This window comes from Equus caballus, chromosome 6, assembly GCF_041296265.1.
Source record: "Equus caballus isolate H_3958 breed thoroughbred chromosome 6, TB-T2T, whole genome shotgun sequence".
Taxonomy (NCBI): domain Eukaryota; kingdom Metazoa; phylum Chordata; class Mammalia; order Perissodactyla; family Equidae; genus Equus; species Equus caballus.
The window spans coordinates 15,917,173-15,942,475 of record NC_091689.1 but is presented as its reverse complement, the minus strand read 5'-3'; the positions used below and the strand labels follow the sequence as shown (position 1 = coordinate 15,942,475).

The window sequence follows — 25,303 nt, the reverse complement described above, 5'->3', positions numbered from 1 at the left end:
GACAACTAAAACATGCCCCCAGATATTTCCAAACAGCCCCTGCTGCCCTTTTCCAACTGGGTGGTGGCTACTGGCCCTTCAGCTCAAGTATTGGGCTGAACCATATGCAGTTGTCACCTTCATACTTCAAGAATATTGAATATTGGGGCTGGCCCCGTGGTCAAGTGGTTAAGTTCGCACGCTCCTCTTCTGCGGCCCAGGGTTCCGCCAGTTCAGATCCTGGGTGCAGACATGACACCGCTCATCAAGCCATGCTGAGGTGGCATCCCACACACCACAACTAGAAGGACCCACAACTAAGAATATACAACTTTGTACTGGGGGTCTTTGGGGAGAAAAAGGAAAAAATTAAAACCTTTTAAAAAAAAAAGAATATTGAATATTGGCTGTTTAATATGCTTCAACCAGGGACCCAGCCCCACGGCTGAGTGGTTAAGTTCACGGGCTCTGCTTTGGTGGCCCAGAGTTTCACCAGTTTGGATCCTGGGCACAGACTTAGCACTGCTCATCAAGCCATGCTGAGGCAGCGTCCCACATAGCAGAACTAGAAGGACCTACAACTAGAATATACAACTATGTACTGGGGGGCTTTGGGGAAAAGAAGAAAAAAAATACGGTTCAACCAAATATGCTTTCCTTCTGGAAGCCCTCGCTGTGGATGCCCTACAGCACGTGTGGCTCTTTATCCAAGTGCTCACCACCGTGTGTTATAACAGCTGAATTACTCGCCGTCTCCTCCCTCTCACCACACTGCTCAGTCTTAATTACTTGGGAGCGAGGACCATGTCCTAACTTTATCTCTTGGTGTCTCAAGCTTCACTTGGCTCGGTGCCTGGCACGAAATAGGTACTAACCCATGGTTGGTGAATGAACCAACAGGATATTGAGCATACTTTCCCTGATGACTCAATGTTGTTGTTTCTGGGCACAGAGCTGCCTTTAGAGCCTCTTGAGATACTTCCAGATCTTGGCCATACACCAAATGACCCACCATTGCCCTGCATTTCGGACTTGTGAGTCTTGCATCACATTGTCGGTGTGCCTGCCTCCAGTAACCCTTCGTTGCCTTGGGAATCTGAGCACTGTGTCGAGATGCTCCAGGAACTCTGGGGAGTGAATGTTGTCGTTTTGTCTTATTTCTGGGTTCTTGCTGGGTTTCACACATTGGAAGTCTCTCCTATGCTTAGTGAGGCAATTAATTTCTAAGGCTCCTCTCTGTAGTCATGTTCTTTTTGGAAACTACTTAATGATGACTCAGGAGGACTTCCGAAGTTTAGAAATGTTCCTGGGCTGAGATGCCCATTCCTAGCTCCCTGGCGGTGGCAAAATGATGGACTAAGTGATTTCCCAAAGTATTTTCTAAATGGTGGTTGTGTCCCTGTAGTCACAAAGTGTATGGGTACATTTCTTTATTTTAAAAAGTTTTATACCAACAAACACTGAACTATGAATCTCAGATATAAAATCTTTCTAATTTTTGCTTTGGAGGATTTCAAATCAAAAAAAGAAAAAAATCTTTCCATTGTAATTTATATAGAATGATGTCCAGGACCATGAGGGACAGAGAATAAAGGCAGGGGAAGAAGTAAATGGAAAATACAATTTTTGAGAAAATTTTCATATTTACTATACCTTTAAATATTTTTAATATACAGCTTAATAAATGCTGTATAACTCAATCAACAAACAATTTTTGGTTCTTTTATTTTTAATATTTATTCTTCTCATCATCACTTTTCTCTTTTACAAGGTAATTACAACAAAACCTTTAGGAAACAAAAGTAAGTAAACAGAAGAGTGTTAAACAGTTTTTTAAAAATAACTTCCTGCTTAGAAGAAAGTCCATATGATCTCATTCCTCCAAACATGATTTTATAGCTCAGACTAAACCAAGTAGCTTATGGGAAATTAGCATTAAATAGCGAAACACAAAAAATGCACATATATAAATAACTTAACATAAAATAGAGTTTGACTCTAACATGATGCTTAACAAAGCAAACTATGATGCAATATGAATCAACTTCATTAACTGGACAAGTCCAATGAGGCATGAGTCAGATAAGTGCTAAACCCTGAACGATGTGCAAGTGAAACCAGCAACTCCAGCCAGGTTCTTTTCACTCTTGGACTGTATCCAATTCCATTCCAGAGAGAATCAGTTTTTACATCTTCTTGACTCTTTGGCTGTAAAGAGAAAAAGGACAACAGAATAAGTGAAGACAGAGTGACTGGCTATCAGGAATGGCTTTGGTACCTAAAGATAGCCTCTCATTGCCGAATCACATCTGCAAATGCCAAGCAGCTCAGAGTGCTTATGAGGTAATCGAGGTTCAGAGAGGATGGACCTTGCCCTACATAAGTCAGCTATCTAATGACAGAAAGAGGATATGAACACTTATTTTGTCTTCAAGTTCAGTGTCTATGGTACCCTGCTGTTAGGTGACTGCTGTCCATTATTACGCCTCTCTATTGTCACCAGTGTGAATCAGAACCATTGATCTCTTTTAACTGTTTATTTTTCAGTGTTTAACAAACAATCAAATGTCATGTAGTCTGTAAATTATATAAATAGTAGGCATCTTTGCAACAAGAATCAATCAACTAGTGGCTATCACTTAGATTGCTCTACACAAAAAATCACTAAATTTAAAAAATATAAATAAAATATATATTATGTCATACACAAAATATTTTTAAAATAATAGAAATGATCTATGAGTGGAAAAAATTAATTTTCGTTTTCATGGTCCAACTCAAATTTCCCCTTTAAAAATTATGCCATTTTCAGGCTAAAGAATCTCAGTGATCCACCACTCTGCACAAAGCCCTTGCCCCACACATTTGGAGAGAGGCTAATTGATTGTGAACGTTCCATACCTGAGGATATGCACAGCTTGTTTCACCCATTTCTTCTTTGGATCTGCACACACAGCTAATTTTTTCTTTGTGTAGAAGCTGAAGAATCAGAAAATTCGATTTGTGCTTAAAGAGGTTTTAAATGGCTTTTTTCACAGAATGTGCAATGGAAATTTCATATTCCAGTTGATGGCTCTACACACTGAACATTTTATTTATTTCATTCAGAGGTGAAACAAAATGCACGAAGAAAATTGCTTCTGATAAAGCTCAATGCAAAAAATGAAATCAATTCTCCCTAACTTCTGCAGTTTAACAAATGGTTGTGCAATAGCGGGAGATAAAATCCTAGAATTGTTATTTAATTTTGTTGATGGTGGTTACATGAAATATGTATATATCTAATCAATAACTTATACCATTCTAAAGTATAATATCCAGTATAAATCAAGAAGATTATATGTGACAGTATAATTACTGAGTCTTTACATACAGCGCCAAATGTTTTCTGGTATAAGATGATCATTTCAAAGTTTATATCTTCTGTATTTTCCTGAGACAGCATTTTAGTAGCCTATAAGTTTATCTTAGAAAGTGATTTTCTACTCAACTAAATTCTTTTTTTAAAAAACTAAGCTTTGTCTTATTCCAGTCCTATTTAAAGTGGACTTTGAAATAGATCTGTACTAGTAAAAGAAATCTATCTTTGCTACTTCAGTTATTTCTGAATGAAACTCCAAAAAGGCAAAAAATTTTTATATCTGAAATTCCCATGTACTCTTGATGCAATTGAGTTAAAATCAATTAGTAACTTACATGATTGCATTGATGTCACAAGCTTCATTGGCCAGCTGCTGGGTGAAGCCCACGATAAATTTGGGATGAAGGACATGTGCTGTATATCGGAGGCAGCAGTCAAAGCTGCTTGCTGCTGAAAAGAAATAAAAGGTATTGAGTCCACATGAATGAACTTGTTCTGTGATAGGTATTATGGAACTACTTGGAGTCATGGAAAACCTAGAATCTGATTTATATGGTAAATAAACTATTTAGAGGCACAGTTACAATGTCTTTGAGACCCAATTCAACATAGCGTCCAATTCTCTTAAAAAAAAATAGTTTGTGTACTGGGAAATTTCTATTCAATAATACAGTTTAGAAACATGTGACTTCTCATAAAAGGAGTATCTTTAGTAAAAAATACAAACTGACAATCAGGCAACAATATGAGTACCTCCCACTTGAAGAAACTCTTATAAATAAACTTCCAAATTCAGAAAATGAACAAATTGGCAGATTTTAATCTATTATCTGGCTATGAGTATTGAGAGGAGGGGGAGGACAAGAAGGAAAATGTGATTTATAGGAGTTGCTTATAAGAGCCACAACTAAAGCACTTTGGAATTGTAATATTAGTTAATGGGAATTTTTAATTTTGCTCATAAAAGTTCAACATGTGCATTTTCAGGAATGTAGCTGTTGCTAAAAGTGATGGATTCTCAGTAATAAAGTAGTCCTAAGACACTCCCCCAAGTTAAATTATAACCTGCTGTAAGGTGACGGATAGATGTTATCTCAAAGTTGGCAAGTGATATCCCCCAGGCCTTGCAAGGTTTAAAAAGTCCAGTGCTATAATCTACCCCTGAATCATGAGTTTTGAACTTTACTGATACTATTTAGTCGGGAGGTGAGAAAGTTGGAAGTGTTCCCTACATTTCCTTCACTGTTAATGTTACACAACTTACATCACTCCCAGAAACAGCACTTTGAACTTGTTCTGGAGCTTGAGGTCTCTAAGAGTCCACCCACCTCCAAACTCTGCTGGGATTGATTGACAGTATAAAGGAAATCCTAATCAGCAGCAGTAAGCTTTCCTTCCTCCACTCACCAATGTGCTGACAACACCCATCACTGTCCTTTGAAGACTTTCTAACAGCCTTCCATCCCTTGCGGACCCCCAGACGAGCTCAAGGCTTAGCTGAGAATGAAAATAGTTTTTCCTCCTGTGCTAGCAGAAAGAGTGGCACTTACCTTCTGACTTGCTGCAGAGGTGGAGCAGCAGTACTGACATCAAAGCAGCCAGGAGCAAACTCTTGCTGCCACACATCATTTTCAGCTCAAAGAATAGACCTGCTCAATGCTGGGTACTCAGTACCTTGAGAGCGCTGTTATGCTCTGATAGCAGCCTGGGCTTGGGATGGCTCTACTTATAGTAAATATTGGGAATGTACAGAGAAGGCGTGTTCTCACGTGGGGTTTTCCCCATTGATCAATCTGCCCCATCATTTCGTCACACAGCAAAACCACAGGGAAAACTTCCTTCCTTTCCCTAGTGTTGGGAAGGTGTGAAGGTCAGGGCGGAGGGCAGGGGTTGAGAAGGGGAAAATCCTGTTAAATCCTTTGGATTTTCAAGGAGGGAAAAGCAGTTCAGTCCTGTAACCTAGTAAAGGTTTCTATCCAGTTTAACTTAATCTAATTTCTCTGAAAAGAGAAGACAAGGATTAACCATGATACAAAGGTCAGCCCCACACTGGAACATTCCAGAACTCCTATTGTTACACTCCGTTTGCTTTCCAGAGCCATTGGGGGAGGAGGAGAATGAGGTAGGATGCCAGGCATACTAGGACATGCATTACCATTGCATAGCTGGTGCTCAGCTATCAGCAAAGACCTTGAATTTCTAGGATACCATTCAGATCAGGTAATACAACACCGTAGTAGTGTCCCCAGTTTTAGTGGAAAATGCTAGCCCTTAAGTAAGACTCAAGCCTCAGCTTCCTCTTGATTTTGTGTCAACTCTTCTAACAATCTTCTACATTTACACAACTCTAATCAATATTGCAGCCCAGAAAATAATCCCCACCTGCCCTTAACTCTTCATGCTGATGTAGTTACATAGCTCAATACAAAGCCTCAGAAGGGTTGAAGAAAAAAGACTATCAGCAGTGATTAATCAACAAAACAAATGCCAAATAATAGTGATAACAATAATAATGTAATACGAATTCCTAACTTATGATGGTTAATAAGAACTCTCCACTAGGGAGATTATCGTTGTATGCTAGGGATTGAGTTTGCAGGAAGGGTGTGAATGTAAAGGATAACACAAGGGAGTTCTAAGGGGTGATGGAATTATTTTCTATCCCATTATGGGCATGGTTACACACATCTACACGTGTTAAAATTCACAGAACTGTACATCAAAAGAAAAGTGTGAATAGCATTATATTATCATTTAAAAAGTTTAAAAACATTGAAATCATAAAAAAGAACTGTCCACTAAACATAAATAGGTTGAAAGTAAATGGATTGAAAAAGATATACTATGCACATAGTAAACAAAAGAGAACTGTAGTGGCTATGCATATATCTGACAAAATAGACAAAAATTTTAAAACAAAAATGTTACTAGTGGTAAAGAAAGAGTTCCACATGGATAAAGGATGAATCCATCAGGAAGGTACGAAATTTATGACTGTATATACACCTAACAACAGCACCTCAAAATACATGAAGCAAAACCTGACAGAACTGAAGGGAGGAATAGACAATTTAATAATAAAAGTTGGACAAGAATTAAAATGAAAACACAACGTACCAAAACTTATGTGATGCAATGAAAGCAATGCTCAGAGGGAAACTTATAGTGAGGATAAATGAAGTAGGAAATAGCAAAATGATAGAGGAAATCAATGAAGCCAAATTCTTTTTTTTTAAATGTCAGCAAAATTAACAAGCTTTAACCAGACTAACCAAGAAAGAGGGGGGAGTAGAGAGAAGAAAAATCGCTAAACTCTGGAATGAAAGAGATGAAATCACTAACAACTTTAAGAAATAAAAAGAACTAAAAGGAAATACTATAAACAACTGTATGCCAATAAATGAGATAATATAGACGAAAGGGACAAATTATTAGAAAGACGCAAATTACTGGAACTGACTCAAGTAGACACAGAAAGTCTGAATAGCTCTATAATAAGCAAAGATATCAAATTGGTAATAAAAATATCCCCACGTAGAAAAGCCCAAATCCGGATGGCTTCACTGGTAAATTCTGCCAAGCATTCAAAGAAAAATTAAAATCAATCCTTCACAAACTTTTCCAAAAAGGAGAAGAAGATGGAACAATTTCTAACTCATTCTACAAGGACAGTACTACACTGATATCAAAAAAAGATGAAGACATCACAAGAAAACTACAGACCAATATCCCTTATGAAAACAGACACAAAAATCCTTTAAAAAATACTAGTAAACTGTATGAAGCAGCATAGAAAAAGGATTACGCACTATAACCAAGGGGGATTTATCACAGGAAATGTAATACACAGTATTAACAGAATAAAAAACAAAATTGTACGAAAGACATTTGACAAAATGGAACACCTTATCATAATAAAACACTCAACAAATTAGAAATAGTAGAGAACTTCCTCAACCTGATAAAGGTCATCAGCACAGCTAATATCGTACTTAATGTTGAAAGACTGAATGCTTTCCCCCTGAGGTCAAGACCAAGACAGGGATGTTCACTCTCACCGCTTCTATTCAACATTGTACTGAAGGTTCTAGACAGGACAATTAGGCAAGAAAAGGGGAAACCCACCCAGATTGGAAAGGAAGTAGTAACTATCCAGTTTGCAGATGACATGATCTCGTATATAGAAAATCCTAAAGCATCCACTAAAAAACTATTAGAACTAATAAATTCAGCAAGGTTGCAAGATTCAAGATCACTATACAAGAAATCAACTGTATTTCTTTACGCTATCAATGAAAAACCTGAAAATGAAATTAAGAAAATAATCATTTTTACAATAGCATCAAAAAGAATAAAATACCTGGGTATAAATTTAACAAAAGAAGTGAAAAGCATAACTAAAAGTGACAAAATCCTATTAAAGAAGTTAAAGAAGACTTCTAAATAAATGGAAAGACATCCCACGTCAAGGATTGGAAGACTTAACATTCTTAAGATGGCAGTACTCCCCAAACTGATCTACAGATTCAACACAATTTCTATCAAAATCCCAGCTGGCTTCTTTGCAGAAATGAAAAAGTCAATACTCAAATTCATGTGTAATTAACAAAGGATCCCAAATAGCCAAAACAATTGTAAAAAGGAAGAATAAAGCCAAAGGGCTTACACTTCCTGATTCCAAAACTTACCACAAAACCACACTAATCAAGACATGTGGTACTGTCATAAGTGTAGACATATAGATCAATGGAACAGAACTGGGAGTCCAGATATAAACCCCCACATCTGTGGTCAACTGGTTTTTTTATTACAGTGCCAAAACCATTCAAGGGTGGAAAAAACAGTCTTTTCAATGAATCATGGTGGGACAACAGGTTATCCATCTGCAAAAGAATGATGTTAAGCCCCTACCTCACACCTTACACAAAAATTAACTCAAAGTGGATCATAGACCTAACTATAAGAGCTAAAACTAAGAAACTCTTAGAAGAAAACATAGGAGTAAATGTTCATGACCTTGAGTTGGGCAATGGTTTTTCAGATACAACACCAAAAGTTCAAGTGACAAAATTAAAAACAAATAAACTAGACTATATCAAAATTATAAACTTTTGTGCTTCAAAGGATACTATAAAAAATGTGAAAAAATCAATACACAGAAAGGTAGGAAATATTTGCAAATCACATATCTGATAAGGGACTTCTAGTTGTACAGAGAATATACGAAAAACTCTTACAACTCAATAATAAAAAGAAAAATAGCCCAATTTAAAAATGGGCAAAATATTTGAATAGACATTTCTCTAAAGATATATAAATGACCAACAGGTACATAAAAAGATACTCAACATCATTAGTCATTACAAAAATATAAATCAAAATCACAATGACATATCACTTTACACTCACTACAATGGCTGTAATCAAAAAGATAAGTGTTGGCAGTGATGTGGACCCATTGGAACCCTCATACATTGTCGATGGGAATTAAAAATGGTGCAGTCACTTTGTAAAACAGTTTGACAACTTATCCAATTGTTAATCATAAAATTACCACATGACCTAGAAATTCCACTCCTAGGTATGCACCCGGGGGAAATGAAAATATACATCTACATAGAAACTTGTATATGAATGTTCATGGTAGCATTATTCATAATAGTCAAAAAGTGGAAACAATCCAAATGTCATCAACTGATGAATAGATAAATAAAATGTGGTAAATTTGTACAACGGAATACTATTTGGCAATAAGAATGAATGATGTACTGATAGATGCTATACCATGGATGAACTTTGAAAACATTATACTAAGTGAAAAAAAGCTACATATTATATGATTCCATTTGTAAGAAGTGTTTGGAATTGGTAAACCTACAGAGACAGGAAGTAGGGCTACTTCCTGTGGTAAACCTACGGTAGATGGATTGTCTAGTGCTAGGTTGTGGTGTCAGGGGAAAGGGACGGGAATAGAGAGTGACTGCTAATGGGTATGTAGTTTCCTTCTTATTTTTTCAATCTAAAAATAGATAGTGATGACATTTGTGTAACACCATGAATACACTAAAACACATTGAATTGTTCACTTTAAAAGGGTGAATTTTATGGTATGTGAATTATATCTCCATAAAACCTGTAATAACAACAAAAAATTTCTCCACCTACCTACACCTGACACTCACCCCAGCCCATAGATCCTCTTTCTTTATGACTCCTCTTGATTGCTGGGAATCTGTGTTCATTTATCCCTCGTCCTCCATTCCTGTAGCCTCTCTTCTTCTCCCTCTCTCTCATCTCTTAATCACATCTCTTTTTTTTAAATTATTTTATTGAGGTCACATGGGTTTATAACATTGTGTAAATTCCATGTGTACATTATTATATTTCAGTTCCTGTATAGACTGCGTTGTTTTCACCACCAATAATCTAGTTTTTATCCATCACTATACACATGTGCCCCCTCACTCCTTTCACCCACCCCACACCCCCTACCCTCTGATAACCACCAATCTGTTCTCCTTATCTACATGTTTATTTGTTTATCTTCCACATATGAGTGAAATATGTATTTGTCTTTCTGTCTTATTTTCTTCTCCCTTTAATAACTATAAGAGAGAATTGATTTTTTGGTACTTTTTTGTATTGATTGACATTGTATTTGCCTTTGCTTAGTTTGATAGATGTATTATTTCATATTTGTCACCTAAAAACTCTTTGAAAGGTGATCTTCAGCTGATCCTTTGGGTCAGTCAATGAACATGCTAATGAAAAGTTTCATATAAGAAAATTATTTCAAAGCTAATTTATTAGAAGCCTATTTATTTTGTAGACATTCTTTTCAAATATCCCAGACACATTCCTAATGAGTCCTAATTCCTGCATGTAGTAGTCTCAGTGTTTTACTCAGTTTTTCTGTTTCGTTTTTCAGAAAAAATTTGACAAGTGTCTTATGTGGAAGGTACTTAGTAGTATATACATATGGCTAGAACGTGGTGACTGAATTCAAGGGAATTCATAATAAGACAGTTAAAACTCACAAATAACTATAAAACAAAGCAATAGGAGGTAAGCGCCATATTCACATTATATGAAACATTTTCACAGAAATTGTTAACAAAATGTGATCATTTAAAAGTTACTTAACGCTCCTTCCAGTTTTATGGCAAATGAACGTGAAACATATCATGCTAACGGAATGCCCATCAAAGACCATTCTCTTTCTGATAGGGGTTCCTTGAAAAGTTTTTTGAAAGATGGTAGGAGTTCCTTTTAAAACAGCATTTATTGGGGCTGGCCCCGTGGCCGAGTGGTTAAGTTCGCGCACTCCGCTGCAGGCGGCCCAGTGTTTCGTTGGTTCGAATCCTGGGCATGGACATGGCACTGCTCGTCAGACCACGCTGAGGCAGCGTCCCACATGCCACAACTAGAAGGACCCACAACGAAGAATATACAACTATGTACTGGGGGGCTTTGGGGAGAAAAAGGAAAAAATAAAATCTTTAAAAAAAAAAAAAAAAACAGCATTTATTGAGCACCCACCAGGTGCCAGATATTTTAGTAGGGAATGTGCTGTGAAAGCAAGGAAGAACGATATTTGATTTCTACAAGGGGGAGTGGGGACAAAGGACCAGCCAGCCTGGAGCTTCCTGGCTTCCACACAAGTGGGTCCTGACTGCTTCTGAGCTCCGGGGACAAACACGTTCCTTACTGTGGATTTTGAATAGTATCCAACTATACAATTGCTAAGCTACAAAAGAGTGGAGACCCTCTCATTCAATACCTTAATTGTAAAGATAGGGATACAGAAGCCAGAGAGATCTTTGACTTCGTCAGCGTCAAACCACAAGCACTAGCTGGATCTACAAATCAGATCTTCTTCCCCAGTCAGTGGATTGTTCCTCATTTCCTCCTCAAGGGTTTATTATCCGATTATCAAATGAGTGGTATTATATATCATTAAATTCCCTTTAGTTTCTTTTAGATAGTAATGCAAGTTGTAGTTTCCATATAGCCTTCATCAAATACACCAAATACTGCAGTATTCCATAAATCTCTAAAAATAAAAATAATGAACCACAACTTCAACAAAGAATAGCAACAATACAAATTCCTACAATGGCTGCTCAAAAACAATCAAGCGTCTTGTTTCTTGGCATCTTAGTTTGGGTTCCCCTGAAAGCCGAGCCTCAGGTGCAGATCATTTATTTGTAAAATAACCTCAGGAAACAAGAGTGAGGCAGGGAGGCGGAGAAGGAAAAAGCTTTCAAGGTCATTCTGTGGGCACTGGAGAATTGATTCCGCTAGAGCCTCTTGAGAAACAAACAGATGTCTTCCAGAATTACCCCCCTGAAGGATGACGGACAGAGAGTTTGTCAGCTGGCTCACATCCCTCATTATTTGCGGATCGTCCCCAGGGGCATTAACCCCCCAGAGTTTCAAGCTGTGTTTGGGGGTGGGGAGATTGGTCCAGCATTCTTCCTCAGCCCTGAGGAGGTCCCAGAGCAGAAAGACAAGCAGAGCACGCTCAAGGTAAGTTGTCAGTGTGATGTGCTCTGAGCTCACTCCACTACGGCTGAGACTGAAATCAAAGGTGGCTGAAAGAACGTGACAAAGGGCTTCCAGAAATACCTGACACAAATGGCTTATGAAGACTTTTTTAGAAACAGCAATTTGAGGCAGACAACTGTGAAGAAAATAACTATCATCCATGCTAAGGCCAGATGGTCCCTCCTCAGACCCCAGGAGGACAGCTTGGTTTTGTAAAAAATCTTCCCCAAAACATACTTCACATCTACAAAACTTGTTTCATTATGTCCCATTTATTCCAAGACAAAAGCTTTGCCCCATAAATTCATTTGTTACAAAACTGTGTAGTCACACTGAGGAATACTTATATATTGGATCAAGGAAAACCAAAGCCTAATGTTTCTGAAGTTCACAAAGAGGCCTGAAAATATTGTCATTACCACTAAAGAGACAGTCAAGAGAGATAGTTAAAGGATGTCACTCTGAGCTGCAGTGACAGCCAGAGCCAAGATGCTAAGGGTCAGTGGAAGCATCACGAGAGAAAGCACCATGGTAAGAAAGGCTTTCACCTTTGGCTTCAGTCCCAACATTAAATACGATATATTTGTCAATGGGATACCTCATAAAATTCTTATAGGGAGTAGGTCAGATATCAGCTTTTCAAAAAATATGATGCTACTCTATAACAGCCACTGATAGACTCATGCATAAATTGCTTCTTTTCAGAACCAAAAGAGATACCACTGGCAGACTGCAGGTCAAGTAAAACAGAAAGCAAGCTCCATTTTGAATTCCTGCAGTGTTGTTCTTTAAACCGAAGTAAAGAGCCCCTATAACCAGTCCCATGATAACGGACACTATTGTCTCAGGAATGGAGTCTTGAGGGTTGCCAAGCAAATTTTCAAGTGAGCATCTGGACACCCACCTGAGTTGATGAAAGAAAGTGGTATATGTCATATATGTGAAAACCATGTACTCCTTTTTTGATCTACTGAAAGAATAGTAGTTTTGTATGAATTGGATATTGAATGTGAAAGAAAAAGAAAAGGTAGGAATGACTGCAAATATTTTGTCTTGAATAACTAAGGGAATGTTAGTGGAATTTAACCAGATGGGAGCACTGTTGGAGGAGTAGATTATTGGGGGAAGAAAAGAACTGAGAGTTGTGTCACGTCTGCAATGCCTCATGGATGTCCAAATGGACAAGTTTCTTTGCCCCACATATGACAGTCTAACCTTGATTTCATTCATCGTAACTCAGGTACAGCTGAAACCAGACACAATCTTGAGAAGCATGAATGTTAGGTTGGAACACAATATAAAGTCACCTTACAGACCATTTAATCATTTTTTTAACATTAGTTTTAATTCAGTTAAAATTCAAACAAACAAATAAATCCTAACTTTCCATATGAGTGGGGGGATTGGTTTTGTTTCACGGTATTTTTTCAAAACACTTGTGACAGAATCTTCGCTCTTAGCGCTACACAGTTTGTTATCTCGATGAGAAAAAAAAAATTAGAAAGCAGTGATGAACATTCAAGGGGAAAATGTTATATGTCATTCAAAATTATTTTTTGGAATTCTGGTTTTTCCAAACTATGAGTCATTGCTTAATTCCCTAGCCATGTCAAAAATAAAACATGACGTATCTACAAGAAATAGAAACCACAAAATTTGTACAGGAGAAGATATGCTACCCTGGGAGGAAAATGCTCCAGATACATATGCAAAATTTCTCCTATACATGTGAAAGTGAGCCACGTTATTTAAAAATACTTTTAAGTCCAACTGTCTTTCTTTTAATTTTAAGGTTCAATGTTTTGTGAACAAGTTTGTTGTCATTAGATAGTATCAATAAAATGGGTTATTCCTGACCCACCACTTTAAAATTCTTTTGATTAGCTGTCTATGTTTTGCTTCTACTGCACGAAGAAATTGGGGACTTAACTGCCTTTCAAGGAACTTCTCATTACGGCGGAGTCAATTCTAATTATCAACGTACACAAGAGCTCAAAAAGTCTTAGTAGGAATTCCCCACTATAAGTTTTGAAGCCAATGTGTCTTCCTTGCCACTTCAAAATAATTCGCATAACCAAGCTATCAACTTCCTATGATTAAATTTTCTTTCAGATAAAGAATCTGATTCATGGAGACAACTTCGTTCCTTCAACTTAACTGATTTTTTTATTTTCAAGTCTTTTAGGAAATATGAACTTTTCAAATTGTAGTATTGGCAAACTGACTGGACCTTTCTTTGCTCGTTCACTAATAGAGTGCCCAAGCCTGGCTTGCTCAGTCAAGATCTGTGCCTTGAAATCCAGGTTCAAGAAGGGTTAAAAGCCTACATAAAACATCATGGGATTAAAATTCCCCTAAGAAATAAGATACATACCATACAACATACCAAAATATTTAGTGTTCATGATGGATGTGTGTGTATGTGTGTAACAATGAGAAAACATCTAAATTTTCTAGGTGTACCCTGCTAAAACATGTACACGATTGACATACTGTACTCCAAAAATATTCTTCATTTTCTGTATTTGCAACATTTATTTTAACTAAAATTAGGTTTTACTTCTATCTTTAGACGTTCTGAAGCATTGATAGCATTTTCCTTAGACAGCTGTCACTGATGAAACGCTATGCTTCTTGGTTTAATAGAGTTTCCTTATAACAATATTCAGTGGAAAATGCAATAAATACTATTCAACAGTTTTTTATGATTGATCTTAGTATGATAATTTCCTGATGTGGCAAATAGAAACCAACATTTTACGAAACGTGCTGAGGATGCTGAGTCTATGTGAGGAACATTGAGAAAATAGTATCATGATGTATTAGGAATGGCTGTTGTGAGGCTGGGGGAATGACGACACAGGGGCAGCATAGTTGTAGACCGTAGAGACATATCTACTCCTAAATTGTTTTAATGAAATGACTGAATGTTTAGTCTTTTCTTTGCAAAAAGATTTTATCACAAAGTGTATATGTCAAGCTGAATATATAAATCTTCTAGTGCTTTTTCTTCTCTTAAAGGTTGTAGGAAATCTACAAGGCATAATACAGAAAGCACAGAATTTTAAAGATATTTATGCACATTTAAAAAAAATTATCATCATACATGCTCTGTTGAAAGAAAAAAGATATAAATAAGTCAAAAGAGAAACACAAAGGTTAACCAAAAATTCATCATCTAGAGAATTATTCTAGACTTATTTCTATTCATGTATTTAACATAAATTGGATCATAGTGTACATGTTTTTAAAAATCTATCCTTTTCATTTAAGAATAAAGATACAGTCATCTGTTCATATAAAAAAATGTACACTTGGGGCCAACCCTGTGGCTGAGTGGTTAAATTTGCGTGCTCTGCTTCAGCAGCCCAGACTTTGCTGGCTCGGATCCAGAGCACAGACCTACACATCGTTCATCAAGCCATGCTGTGGTGGCATCCCACATAGAAGAACTAGAATGACTTACAATTAGGATATACAACTATGTGCTAGGGCTTTGGGGAGAAAAAAATAGAATAATCCTTTAAAAAAAAATGTACTCTTATACCATCCATGATTTAATTCCCTAGATTGCTTCTAATTTTTCAGTTATTATAAATAATACTATGAAGAACATTCTATGGATTAATCTTTGTACATATTCTTAATTACTTTCTTAAGATAAGTACAATAAATGGAATTTTAAGGGTCAGGAAATGTGTACGTATTTAACAGTTTTGAGATTGCAAAACTACCTAAATCTGAAATACGGCAAATGACTGAACACAATCAAGTCCTGCGATATGTCCTAGCCTCTACCACGTTAACTGCTGGGGACTTTTTCTTTTCTTCTGAGATAGAAAGAACATGCTCTGTGAAAAGTACGTGCCACGCCCTGAACTCTTAAAGTAAATATTTTGCCAGGGAAATCGAAGAACCGGAAAAAGAGAACCAGTGGAAGGGAGGAGGACCATTCCTAGCACTCCCGTACTTTCCAAAGGTGCTTCTGGTACTGAGTGTATTTATTTAACAGATCAAAGGTTTTAAATATGTAACTGAGTTATTGCTCTGATGATGAAATCTTGGTAGCTCCCTATTGTAAATTTGAAAATTCCCCTGCATGCTTTCTGAAAGCTGACATGAAGGAGCCAGCTTTAATAATGTGACTAGGCTGAGAATAACTTGCTGAGGAATGCTGCTTGGTCAACGCAGAGATTAGACCGATGGTTTCATGTTAGAGCCAGCAATTTCCATTTGGTCTTTGTGAATGGCATCAGCTAAAAGGCCAGCATGTTGACATGTTCCAATTTCTAATATGTGATGTTTAAATACTCCAATATTAAGTAATTTTACTATGCTCCCGTAAAGAAGGGTTCGGTCATCCATTTGTCATACGTTTCTGGAGTTCTTCTAGGAAAGACTAAGCCTCACTACTTATTTAAGGCAATCCATATCTACTAAGAAGATAATCAGAAATGTTTGCAAAACTTACACACAGAACTGCTCATCACAGCACTATGTAAAATAGGAAAGGAAATGAATATATTCAAATAGTTAATAATTAGTGATTAAAATAATTAGAGGATATCCAGAAGATTGAATAATCTTACCATTTAGATAATTTTGAATAATTTTCTGCAAGGGGAAAATGCTATGATATAATGATAGCGAGAATAGTAGGACAAAAAATTGTAAATATCATGTTAACCTATTACGGGAAATTGTGTATATTTATACTCATGCATTTTTAAAAAAACAGACTGGAAAGAAATTCACCAAAATGGAAACAGAAATTATCTCCAGTAGTGGGAGTCTCTCTCTCCTTATTTTTGTATTTTTTCTATATCAATTTTTACAATAAACACCTATGGCTTTTATAATCAGAGGAGAATAAACTATTTTCAAAACCACCTATAAAAAGAACCCCATTTTCCAATATATTTAGTAATGAACTTAGAAATATGATTTTAAAGGGCTACTTTTATCCAGAATTCTAATACTTTGTAGTAAAAATTGGCACTAGAAGATAAACAATCATCTTATTTTTTGGAATACCTCATACCAGGCTTTCCAGAAAATATTACAGTAAGCCTTGCAAAATTTTCACTGTCCTCCTAACTTCATGCATAGCCCCAGAAGAGACACAATTATGTCAAGAGAAAATCAATATATTACATCTTGTTTGGAATTTGCTGGATGAAAGAGGTTAAAGCTAACTGAAAATAATTTGCATGGGCTAATAGCTTTTTCAAAATTTAATTATGAAGTTGCTTTATTAGATTAGGAAAAGGTGACAGTTTGAGAAAAACGTGTTCCTTTGCTGGTGAGAGCTAAAGAATAACTAGTTAACCACACCAAAAACTTGCTGCAGGATTGGACAAGTCATTGTGTTCTCTGGGTCTTAGCATCTCCATCAGAAAATGAGCAATGTGCAAATTCCTGCTCTCCTAATTCTCTTTTGGAAGTAATACACCATTCAATGGTGTAAAGGAATTCTTTTATAGATCTTATCAATTAACAGCTTCATTTCCACTAAATAAGGAGAAAAGACTGTAAAGTCTTGTAGTATTATAGCCCTACAATTGTTTTTCGTGGTAAGAACATTTAAGATTTAGTCTCTTAGAAACTTTGAAGTATGTAATATATTATTATTGACTATAATCGCAATGCTGTGCGTTAGATCTCCAGAACTTATTCATCCTCTAACTTTAAGTTTGTACCCACTGACCAATATCTCTACAATTCCCTACCGCACAGCTCCTGGTAACCACCATTCTACTCTTTCTTTCTACCACTTCTATATAGCGTTATGATTTTAACCTCCTTATTATAAGTCAGTTTAACCAGTATGCTTATAAATACTTCCTTGTGTTTCACTGTGGTCTGACCCTAAGTAAGCATCTCTTTTGAATCCTGATATTTTTCTTGACTGTGTTACATCACACCATCCTAATCATCCTTCCTCTCACTGTAAAAGTTAAGCAAAACCTAAGATACCTCGTCACTTCCAGCTACATACATTACCATTTATGACACATTACTTCAGAGCTCACAGGTGCCCATTGGGAGTGAACCCAATGATGGAACCAGATAAGCACCTGGAATGCTCCACCATGCCCTCCAGCTCAAACCAAGAGCTATCAATCTGCCTGGAGTCTATATGTCAGTTCTGGAAGATTAAATGAATCATTGGCTTGGTTCAAAAGATGTTTCAATTGTAACTAGAACTAGGTGGGGTGATATAGTAGCTGGCCAGGGAATGACACCAATAAAGCCAAAGCTTTGGACTCATTACTGAATAGGCTCATTGATTTGCATCTGTCCTACAGTTCTTAATACAAGCCTGCCACACATAAGGAGGCTTGGATGAGTGATGGCAGATGGGTCAGAACAAAATGTGGTCTGTACTAGAATAACAATCAGTACAGCATCTCCAAAATAAACCTGAAAACTTTTATGAAGCTCAACCAAAAAGATATACCCTTCATGATGGTTGAATTTAAGCATCATCTGAAATGTTTCCAGCAGACTACTGCATTCCCTCAGTAGAGATTCAGAAGTGAAAATCGTCAGACTCTTTCAAACATCTGTGTCACATAGACTAAGTTTCCTAGTAAAGAACTTTCTCCCAGAAATGAGTCAAGTGCAGCAGATGATTTTTGCCCAAGCTGAAGAGTGAGCAGGACCATTGGGGAAATAAAAAGTTAAGAAAATCTATATGATTTTAAGAAATTGTCTATCTCATCGTGAAAATCGCTGGAGACTTTTCCGCTCTAAAACTATTTGTTACTAATTAATAGAGATTCATAATCACTTTTAAAAAGACGATTGTAAAAACAGGAATAGGTAACTCAAAACCCCATTGGCCCTGCGTAGCATATGAAGTATCTTCATTTGGGTCTTTTTCGTTCATTTCTCCTACTCTCAATTTACCTTATTTTAATATCACTTCAGCTTTCTTTTAGGATTTAAGCTTATTTTCTCTCTCCTTCTTCCTCTTCCTTTTCTCTCTCCTTTTCTTCTTTCCTCACCTTTCCTATTCTTATTTCTTTTAATGTGTAAAATATAAGATGAATTTTGCTCTCTTTTCCTACTTCGCTTTTTTTCCTTCCTCACTTTCTGTAACAAATAATAGTATTCAAGAGCAGAATTTGCTTAACCAACCCTAGGAAATATGTTGGCCCTTTCACTTATCAATAAAAATATATGTATTTACTTCCTACCTCTGTCCCCAGTAGAAAATATATTAGCTGATTCTTCCACAGACTTTTGGGAGATTAGAATAAGTTGCTGGCATGGACACATAATTTTAGCCATTACAAATGAAAAAGTTTTTGTTTTAGAGTGAAGGCAACTAAGAAAATACTTTAGGCTTGATATTCCTCTTTCCTCCAACTCCAAGGAAATCTGACACTTGTTGAATGTCACAATAAATAAATGAATAATTACAGGAGAGTAGAGAATTATGTTGAGCACCTCGAAAGCTAAATCTAATGAAAGCTTTCATTGAACGAGGAGCAAGGGGAAGAAAGAGACTGAATGTTATGCTTCCTGTAGTTTTTATCAATAATATACATTAGTAAGAGTGAAAAACCTCATCTTTCAAGAGTTTCAATCATGCCAAAATACAGAAATAAGAAATCAACACTGAATGGTAAAAATGTTCAAATTACTCTATAGAATGTGAAAAAAGAAACGTGTTAGAGATACACACAAACACACACAAGTATTTCTGGTCAGGTTGGCTGGAGGAAATAGCACTGAGCTAGAAGTCAGAAGGATTAGGTTCTAGTGGTCACACACTAGTTATGTGGCCCTGACCAAGCCGCTAAGTTTTAGGCTCAGTTCTCAGTTATAAAGTGTGGATAAGTATGTATCCAAGTATCATTGAGAGGAGTGGTGAGGCAATCTAAGTAAAAGCACTTTGTACAGTGTAAAGTATGAATCAAATGCAACGTACTATTGTTGATATTGTCGCCACCACCCTAAGCAACGTGGTCAAGACAAAGACATAAAAGCTACAGTCTTACTGGTAGAAAAGCTTATATTTTAGTTAGAAAGATAAAACATAAATCAATGAAAAACTTACTGGCAGGCACTTTTACAAATACTTTATGTATATTAATTTGCTTAATCATTACAATAACATTATAAGATAGATACCTCTATTATTTATATATATTATATATATAACACAGTCATGCTTCACTTAATGATGAGGATACATTCTGAGAAACGCATCATTAGACGATTTTGTCTTTGTGTGAACATCATAAAGTGTACTTACACAAACCTAAATGGTATAGCCTACTATATATCTAGGTTATGTGGGACTAGTCTTATGAAACCGCTATTGTATACACCGTCCCTCATTGACCGAAACGTTGTGATGCAGCACGTGACTGCATTAACTAGTATTATTCTCATTTAACAAGTGAGGGAAACGCAACAAAGAAATATGAAGTAACTTGCCCAGGGTCACAGGTAGTAACAGAAATGAGATTTGAACCCAAAAGTAGAGGGGGAGACATGGAGAGGGAGGGGAGGAAAAGAAGGAGGAGGAAAGGAGGAGAAGAAGGAGATAAATAGGAGAAAGAAGAAGAAAGGAGAAGAGAGATAAATAGAAGAAAAGAAAATTCTCAGTTCTGTGTTTCAGATTTTATGCTATTAAAGGAGACTTTTTTTAAAATTTAGATCTAGTTTTATTACCTAAAGTACAGAACTTTCGAGTAAACCTAGATTAGAGAAGATGACATAACCTTCCACTTCCCACTTTATTTTTTTAAATTATTTTATTGAGGCCACTTTGGTTGATAACATTGTGTAACTTTCAGGTGTACATTGCTATATTTCAGCTTCTGTCTATAGACTTCTGAAGATGATGCATTCTATACGGAAGTTGAAATATAACGATGTACACCTGAAATTTACACAATGTCATAAAACAAAGGAGACTTATTATTTAGGTATCAAACAATCTATTGAAAAATGACTCTGATGAGCACTCCAGGAAAGCAAAGACATTTAAGAACTACTCTGTCCTTAGAGAATTTAGTGAAGTCTGAAGATATTAAAAATAAGTTTGTGGGATATGGAATTCTAAAATGTGACATTTTACACAAAAGGAGAAACCAAGTTCTTCACTTTTTCCCTCACTATTATCTCAAAACTAGTCTGCGATATTAACAAATGTTAGTGTTTCCCTGGCTAAGAGAGAAAATACATGCTCGAAATGGGGAAAAATGCTAAGAATAAATGAGTAAAACATTCTCACTGAATGCTGAAGAGAAAAAACTTTTGAAAGTTCCTAGATGTGGAAAGATCACCTCCTGGCACCTGTAAAAATTTGTCCTGTACCATCTCTCAAAAAAAAAAAAAATTAAAAAGGCAAGCCATATCCCATTCCTATCCTGTCATTCCAAAAGAGTTTACAATTCACCCACCGTGTGTGTGACACCCTCTGTCAGAATTTTCCCCAGCACATGTGCCCTTCCACCAGGAGGTCTGGCAAGGTCTCCACCAGCTTCCTCCTTGGGTTCAACTCCTGCAGTTTAAAGGTTGCTGATCTTTTTAGTCTTGCCTTTCTTGTGACCTATTTATCATTTCCTGTATGCCAGGAAGAGACCTGATTTTGGAGTAGAAAGTAGTCTGTCAGCATCGAGTCACAGTAAATGCTTTAGAACTTGAACCAAATCCAGTTCCCAGGAGTGACTAAGACCAGTTTAGCATGATCACACACGAGCTGTCTGATCCCTTCTCCAGGGCCGTGAGAATCATGCTCACAAAATCAAACAGGGAGTCAAGATGAGCTTCTCAGAAGCAACACCAGGGCTGTCGTTAAGAAGAAAGAGGAAAAATTGATGTAACTCAAAATAAGGATCCGGAGATGAAGATGGAGGGAAGACATTGCTTAGAAAAGTGAATGCAAAACACATGTCAGCCTCAGACGTAATACAGAGTCAAAAGTGGAGGCAAAGGGAAGGATGTGCTTCTGGGGTTGCCCAACCCTTTTTGGAGCCAGGCCTTCGGGCCCCCCACTATGGAGGTGGTGGTGATGAGAGTGGGCAACATTCATATCTACATATTCATATCTACATACAACCATACATATCTACAGGCTAGGGGAGACCCTCAGGAGGTGGGAGGGTCCTCACTTGCCGGAGCTCTGCCCACAACCCTCAATGTACAAGTCTATCATCCCAAGAGTCTTTAGGAAACCTGAGAATCCTTCTGATCTTGTCTCTCACCCAGCAATATGAACCTATTGATTTAAGGGCCTTTCCCCAAAGTATCTTCCCTCATTCCTGGAGTAACTCCTTTTACCTCCTCTACTCCCACTGGCCCATCACTGTTGTTAGATGTTCATATCCTATTTATCATTTAAGACTTAATTCAAAGGCTACTTTTTCAGGGCAATTTCCATTACTGGATAAAGCAGTCCTTTACTTTGAACTCCCATTAGATTTTGCTTTTCACACCACCTAAGAACGTGTATTATCCTGTCTTTGTCTGTACAGCACCTGACAGAGGGTAGAGGTTCAAGAACCTGTGGCAGGTGAATAAACCAGCTGAAGTCACCTTTGGCTACTCCCTCCCCTCATTGGTAATTAGAATTAGTCACATTCTTTTACGCACTTTGTTTCCAACTCATTTCCCTCTCTCCCACCACAACTGACCTGGTCTTGAGTCTCAGAACTCCATGTCTGCATTAATATGGTGGTTTTCTGAGGCAGCCTCCTCCTTCATCATAGAATTGAAGCATGTTATGGTAATCACATGGAGAAACATGTTCTCCATCGTTCCAATTAGTTGATTTCTCAAGGAGAAAGAGGATGGTGCACCAGTTCACCTTCCCTATGGGACTGGTTTTGGAAAAAACAGGAAAGATCATTTTGTAGGAGTGGGATCTTAAGAGAAGAAGTAAATGAGAATGAAGAATAATGATGGAGGGGTTCCATAAACAGAGTGAGGCGAAGAGATTTTTTTGGCAGCAACCATGAGTTTGAAATTTTAGAGAAAGGGAAAAATTAAAATTAATAGCTCTTTCATCTTTACAATTTGGCATTAGGTCCTTCATAGACGTACCACTTCCTCTCGAGATGTACCTCCCATTGAAATTAAGTTGGCCTCCTTTGTCATAATAATGGCTATTAATTATTGAGTGTTCTTATGTAACATCTTACTTATATTCATCACTCTTTGGGTACATATTTATATACCTCTCTTAGAGATAAGCAATTTGGATATTGAGTAACTTGCCCAATGTCACCCAACAAGTAATATCCAGACCAGTTAGCTAGGAATTGAACCCAGATCAGTCCAGACCCACAATCTATGCTGCTTCTCCATCACCTGCCTCTTCTATGTTGGCCGTAGAAGGAGAAATATAGAGGTTTTCAGAGCACACCTTATTGTCAAGCATCATGCTAAGCCACCCTTGTCCAAGTTCATATGGCTAGACTGCAGTAGAGTTTGAATTTCAATCCTGATCTACCTTAGTCTGATCTCCAAGCTTCTTCAGCTGTTCTGCTTTGATTTCCATCTCAGTGATCTTGCTTCTCTCTGTTCTCCTATAACCTTTCCAATCTTCCACGGTATTGCTAGAATTAACCCTGTCTTCCACAAAGCCTTTCCTCACTATCCTTGCTTCATGATTATTTATCACTTATTGCAGCTTGCTGCAATACTCCTAAACTGAAGGATTATTAACATCAACTTTGTGGATCCCTAGGACCCATTGATGGTCTTCAAAATATTTGTAAAACCCCAGAAATTGTACGTAAAATATTGAGTCTGGCCAGCACAATATTGAAGAAGAAGAACAAAGTTGGAGGACTGATGCTATATAATGCCAAGACTTATTACAGTAATTGAGACAGTGTAGTATTGGTGAAAGAATAGACAAGTAGATCAACAGGACAGAACAGAGAGCCCAGAAATAGAGCCACATAAATATAACCCACTGATCTTTGACAAAGGAGCAAAGGCAATACAAGGAAACAAAGATAGTCTTTTCAACAAATGGTGCCATAAGGAGACACCCACATGTAAAAAAACGAAATCTAGACACAGACCTTACACCCTTCACAAAAATTAACTCAAAGTGGATCATAGACCTATATGTAAAATGCAAAACTATAAAACTCCAAGATGATAAAATAGGAGAAAATCTAAATGACCGTGGGTATAATGATGACTTTTAGATACACCACCAAAAGTACAATCCATGAAAGAAAGAATTGATGAACTAGATTTCATTAAAATTAAAAGCTTTTGCTCTGTGAAAGATTGGGATTTCCCTGATGACATATGATGTGGAGCATCTTTTCGAAGGCTTATTTACCGTCTGCCTGTCTTTTTTAGTGAGGTGTCTGTTAAAGTCTTTGGCCAATTTTTTAATTGGGTTTTTGTTTTCTTATTGTTAAGTTTTAAGAGTTGTTTGTATATTTTGGATAACTGTCCTTTGTCACATGTGTCTTTTGCAAATATTTTCTCCTGGTCTGTGGCTTGTCTTATCATTCTCTTGACATTGTCTTTCACAAAGCAGAAGTAATTAACTGTAATGCTGGAGAGGATATGGAGTACAAGGAACTCTCATTCATTGCTGGTGGGAATGCAAAATGGCACAGCTACTTTGGAAGACAGGCTGGCAGTTTCTTACAAAACTAAACATACTTTTATCATAGATCCAGCAATTGTACAACTTTGTATCTTCCCAAAGGAGTTGAAAACTTATGTCCACACAAAAACCTGCACATAGATGTTTATAGCATCATTATTCTTAATTGTCGAAACTTGGAAGCAATCAAGATGCCCTTCAGTAGGTGAAGGGATAAATAAACTGTAGTAAGTCCATATTATGGAATATTATTCAGCACTAAGAAGAAATGAGCTGTCAAGCCATGGAAAAGACATGGAGGAAACTTAAATGCATATTACAAGTCAAAGAAGCCAATCGGAAAAGGCTACATACTATATAATTCCAGTGATATGACATTCTGGAAAAGGCGAAACAATGGAGACAGTAAAAAGATCAGTGGTTGCCAGGAGTTGGAGGTGGCACAGGTGGATGACTGGGTAGAGCACAGAGAATTTTTAGGACAGTGAAAATACTCTTATGGTACTCTAACGGCGGATACATGTCATTAGAGGACATTTGTCAAAACCCATAGAATGTACGACACCAAGAATGGACGCTAATGTAAACTATGGACTTCGGGTGACAATGATGTGTCAGTGTAAGTTCATCAGTTGTAACAACTGCACCGGCCTGGTGTGGTATGTTGATGGTGAGGGAGGTTGTGCCTGTGTGAGGACAAAGAGTATATGGGAAATCTCTACCCTTCCTCTCAATTTTGCTGTGAACCTAACACTGCTCTAGAGAAATTGTCTTTAAAAAACACGTTGGATGGGGCTGGCCCCGTGGCCGAGTGGTTA

At 37.1% G+C, this 25,303-nt stretch overlaps 1 protein-coding gene and 1 long non-coding RNA gene across 3 annotated transcripts; one reads left to right on the top strand and one right to left on the bottom strand.

The window, feature by feature from the left end:
- Window positions 1–1,690: 1,690 nt before the first annotated feature.
- Window positions 1,691–5,342, bottom strand: CCL20 (C-C motif chemokine ligand 20). Of its 2 annotated transcripts, none has more exons than XM_003365131.5 (4): window positions 4,891–5,342; window positions 3,676–3,790; window positions 2,881–2,958; window positions 1,691–2,187 (listed from the first exon to the last, which is right to left on the bottom strand). In XM_003365131.5, the coding sequence occupies exons 1-4, from the start codon at window positions 4,967–4,969 to the stop codon at window positions 2,166–2,168; spliced, it is 294 nt and encodes a 97-aa protein (XP_003365179.2). In that variant the 5' UTR covers window positions 4,970–5,342; the 3' UTR covers window positions 1,691–2,165. The 2 variants fall into 2 exon arrangements, with proteins under 2 accessions (XP_003365179.2, XP_005610720.1); XM_005610663.4 differs by having other exon boundaries at window positions 3,676–3,787.
- A 104-nt stretch (window positions 5,343–5,446) lies between these two features.
- Window positions 5,447–14,107, top strand: LOC138924574 (uncharacterized). The gene is made up of 3 exons (XR_011439528.1): window positions 5,447–5,560; window positions 10,269–10,405; window positions 12,593–14,107. It is a non-coding gene; the product is annotated as an uncharacterized lncRNA (long non-coding RNA).
- The last annotated feature ends 11,196 nt before the right edge of the window (window positions 14,108–25,303 follow it).

Bases quoted from the DNA above. Each gene is read 5' to 3' on its own strand.
- CCL20 (XM_003365131.5), bottom strand. From the start codon at position 4,969: ATGATGTGTGGCAGCAAGAGTTTGCTCCTGGCTGCTTTGATGTCAGTA. The intron at 3,791-4,890 runs GTAAGTGCCACT...ATTTCTTTTCAG, and splicing joins CCTCTGCAGCAAGTCAGAAG to CAGCAAGCAGCTTTGACTGC. The intron at 2,188-2,880 runs GTATGGAACGTT...TTCTCTTTACAG, and splicing joins CAAGCTGTGCATATCCTCAG to CCAAAGAGTCAAGAAGATGT.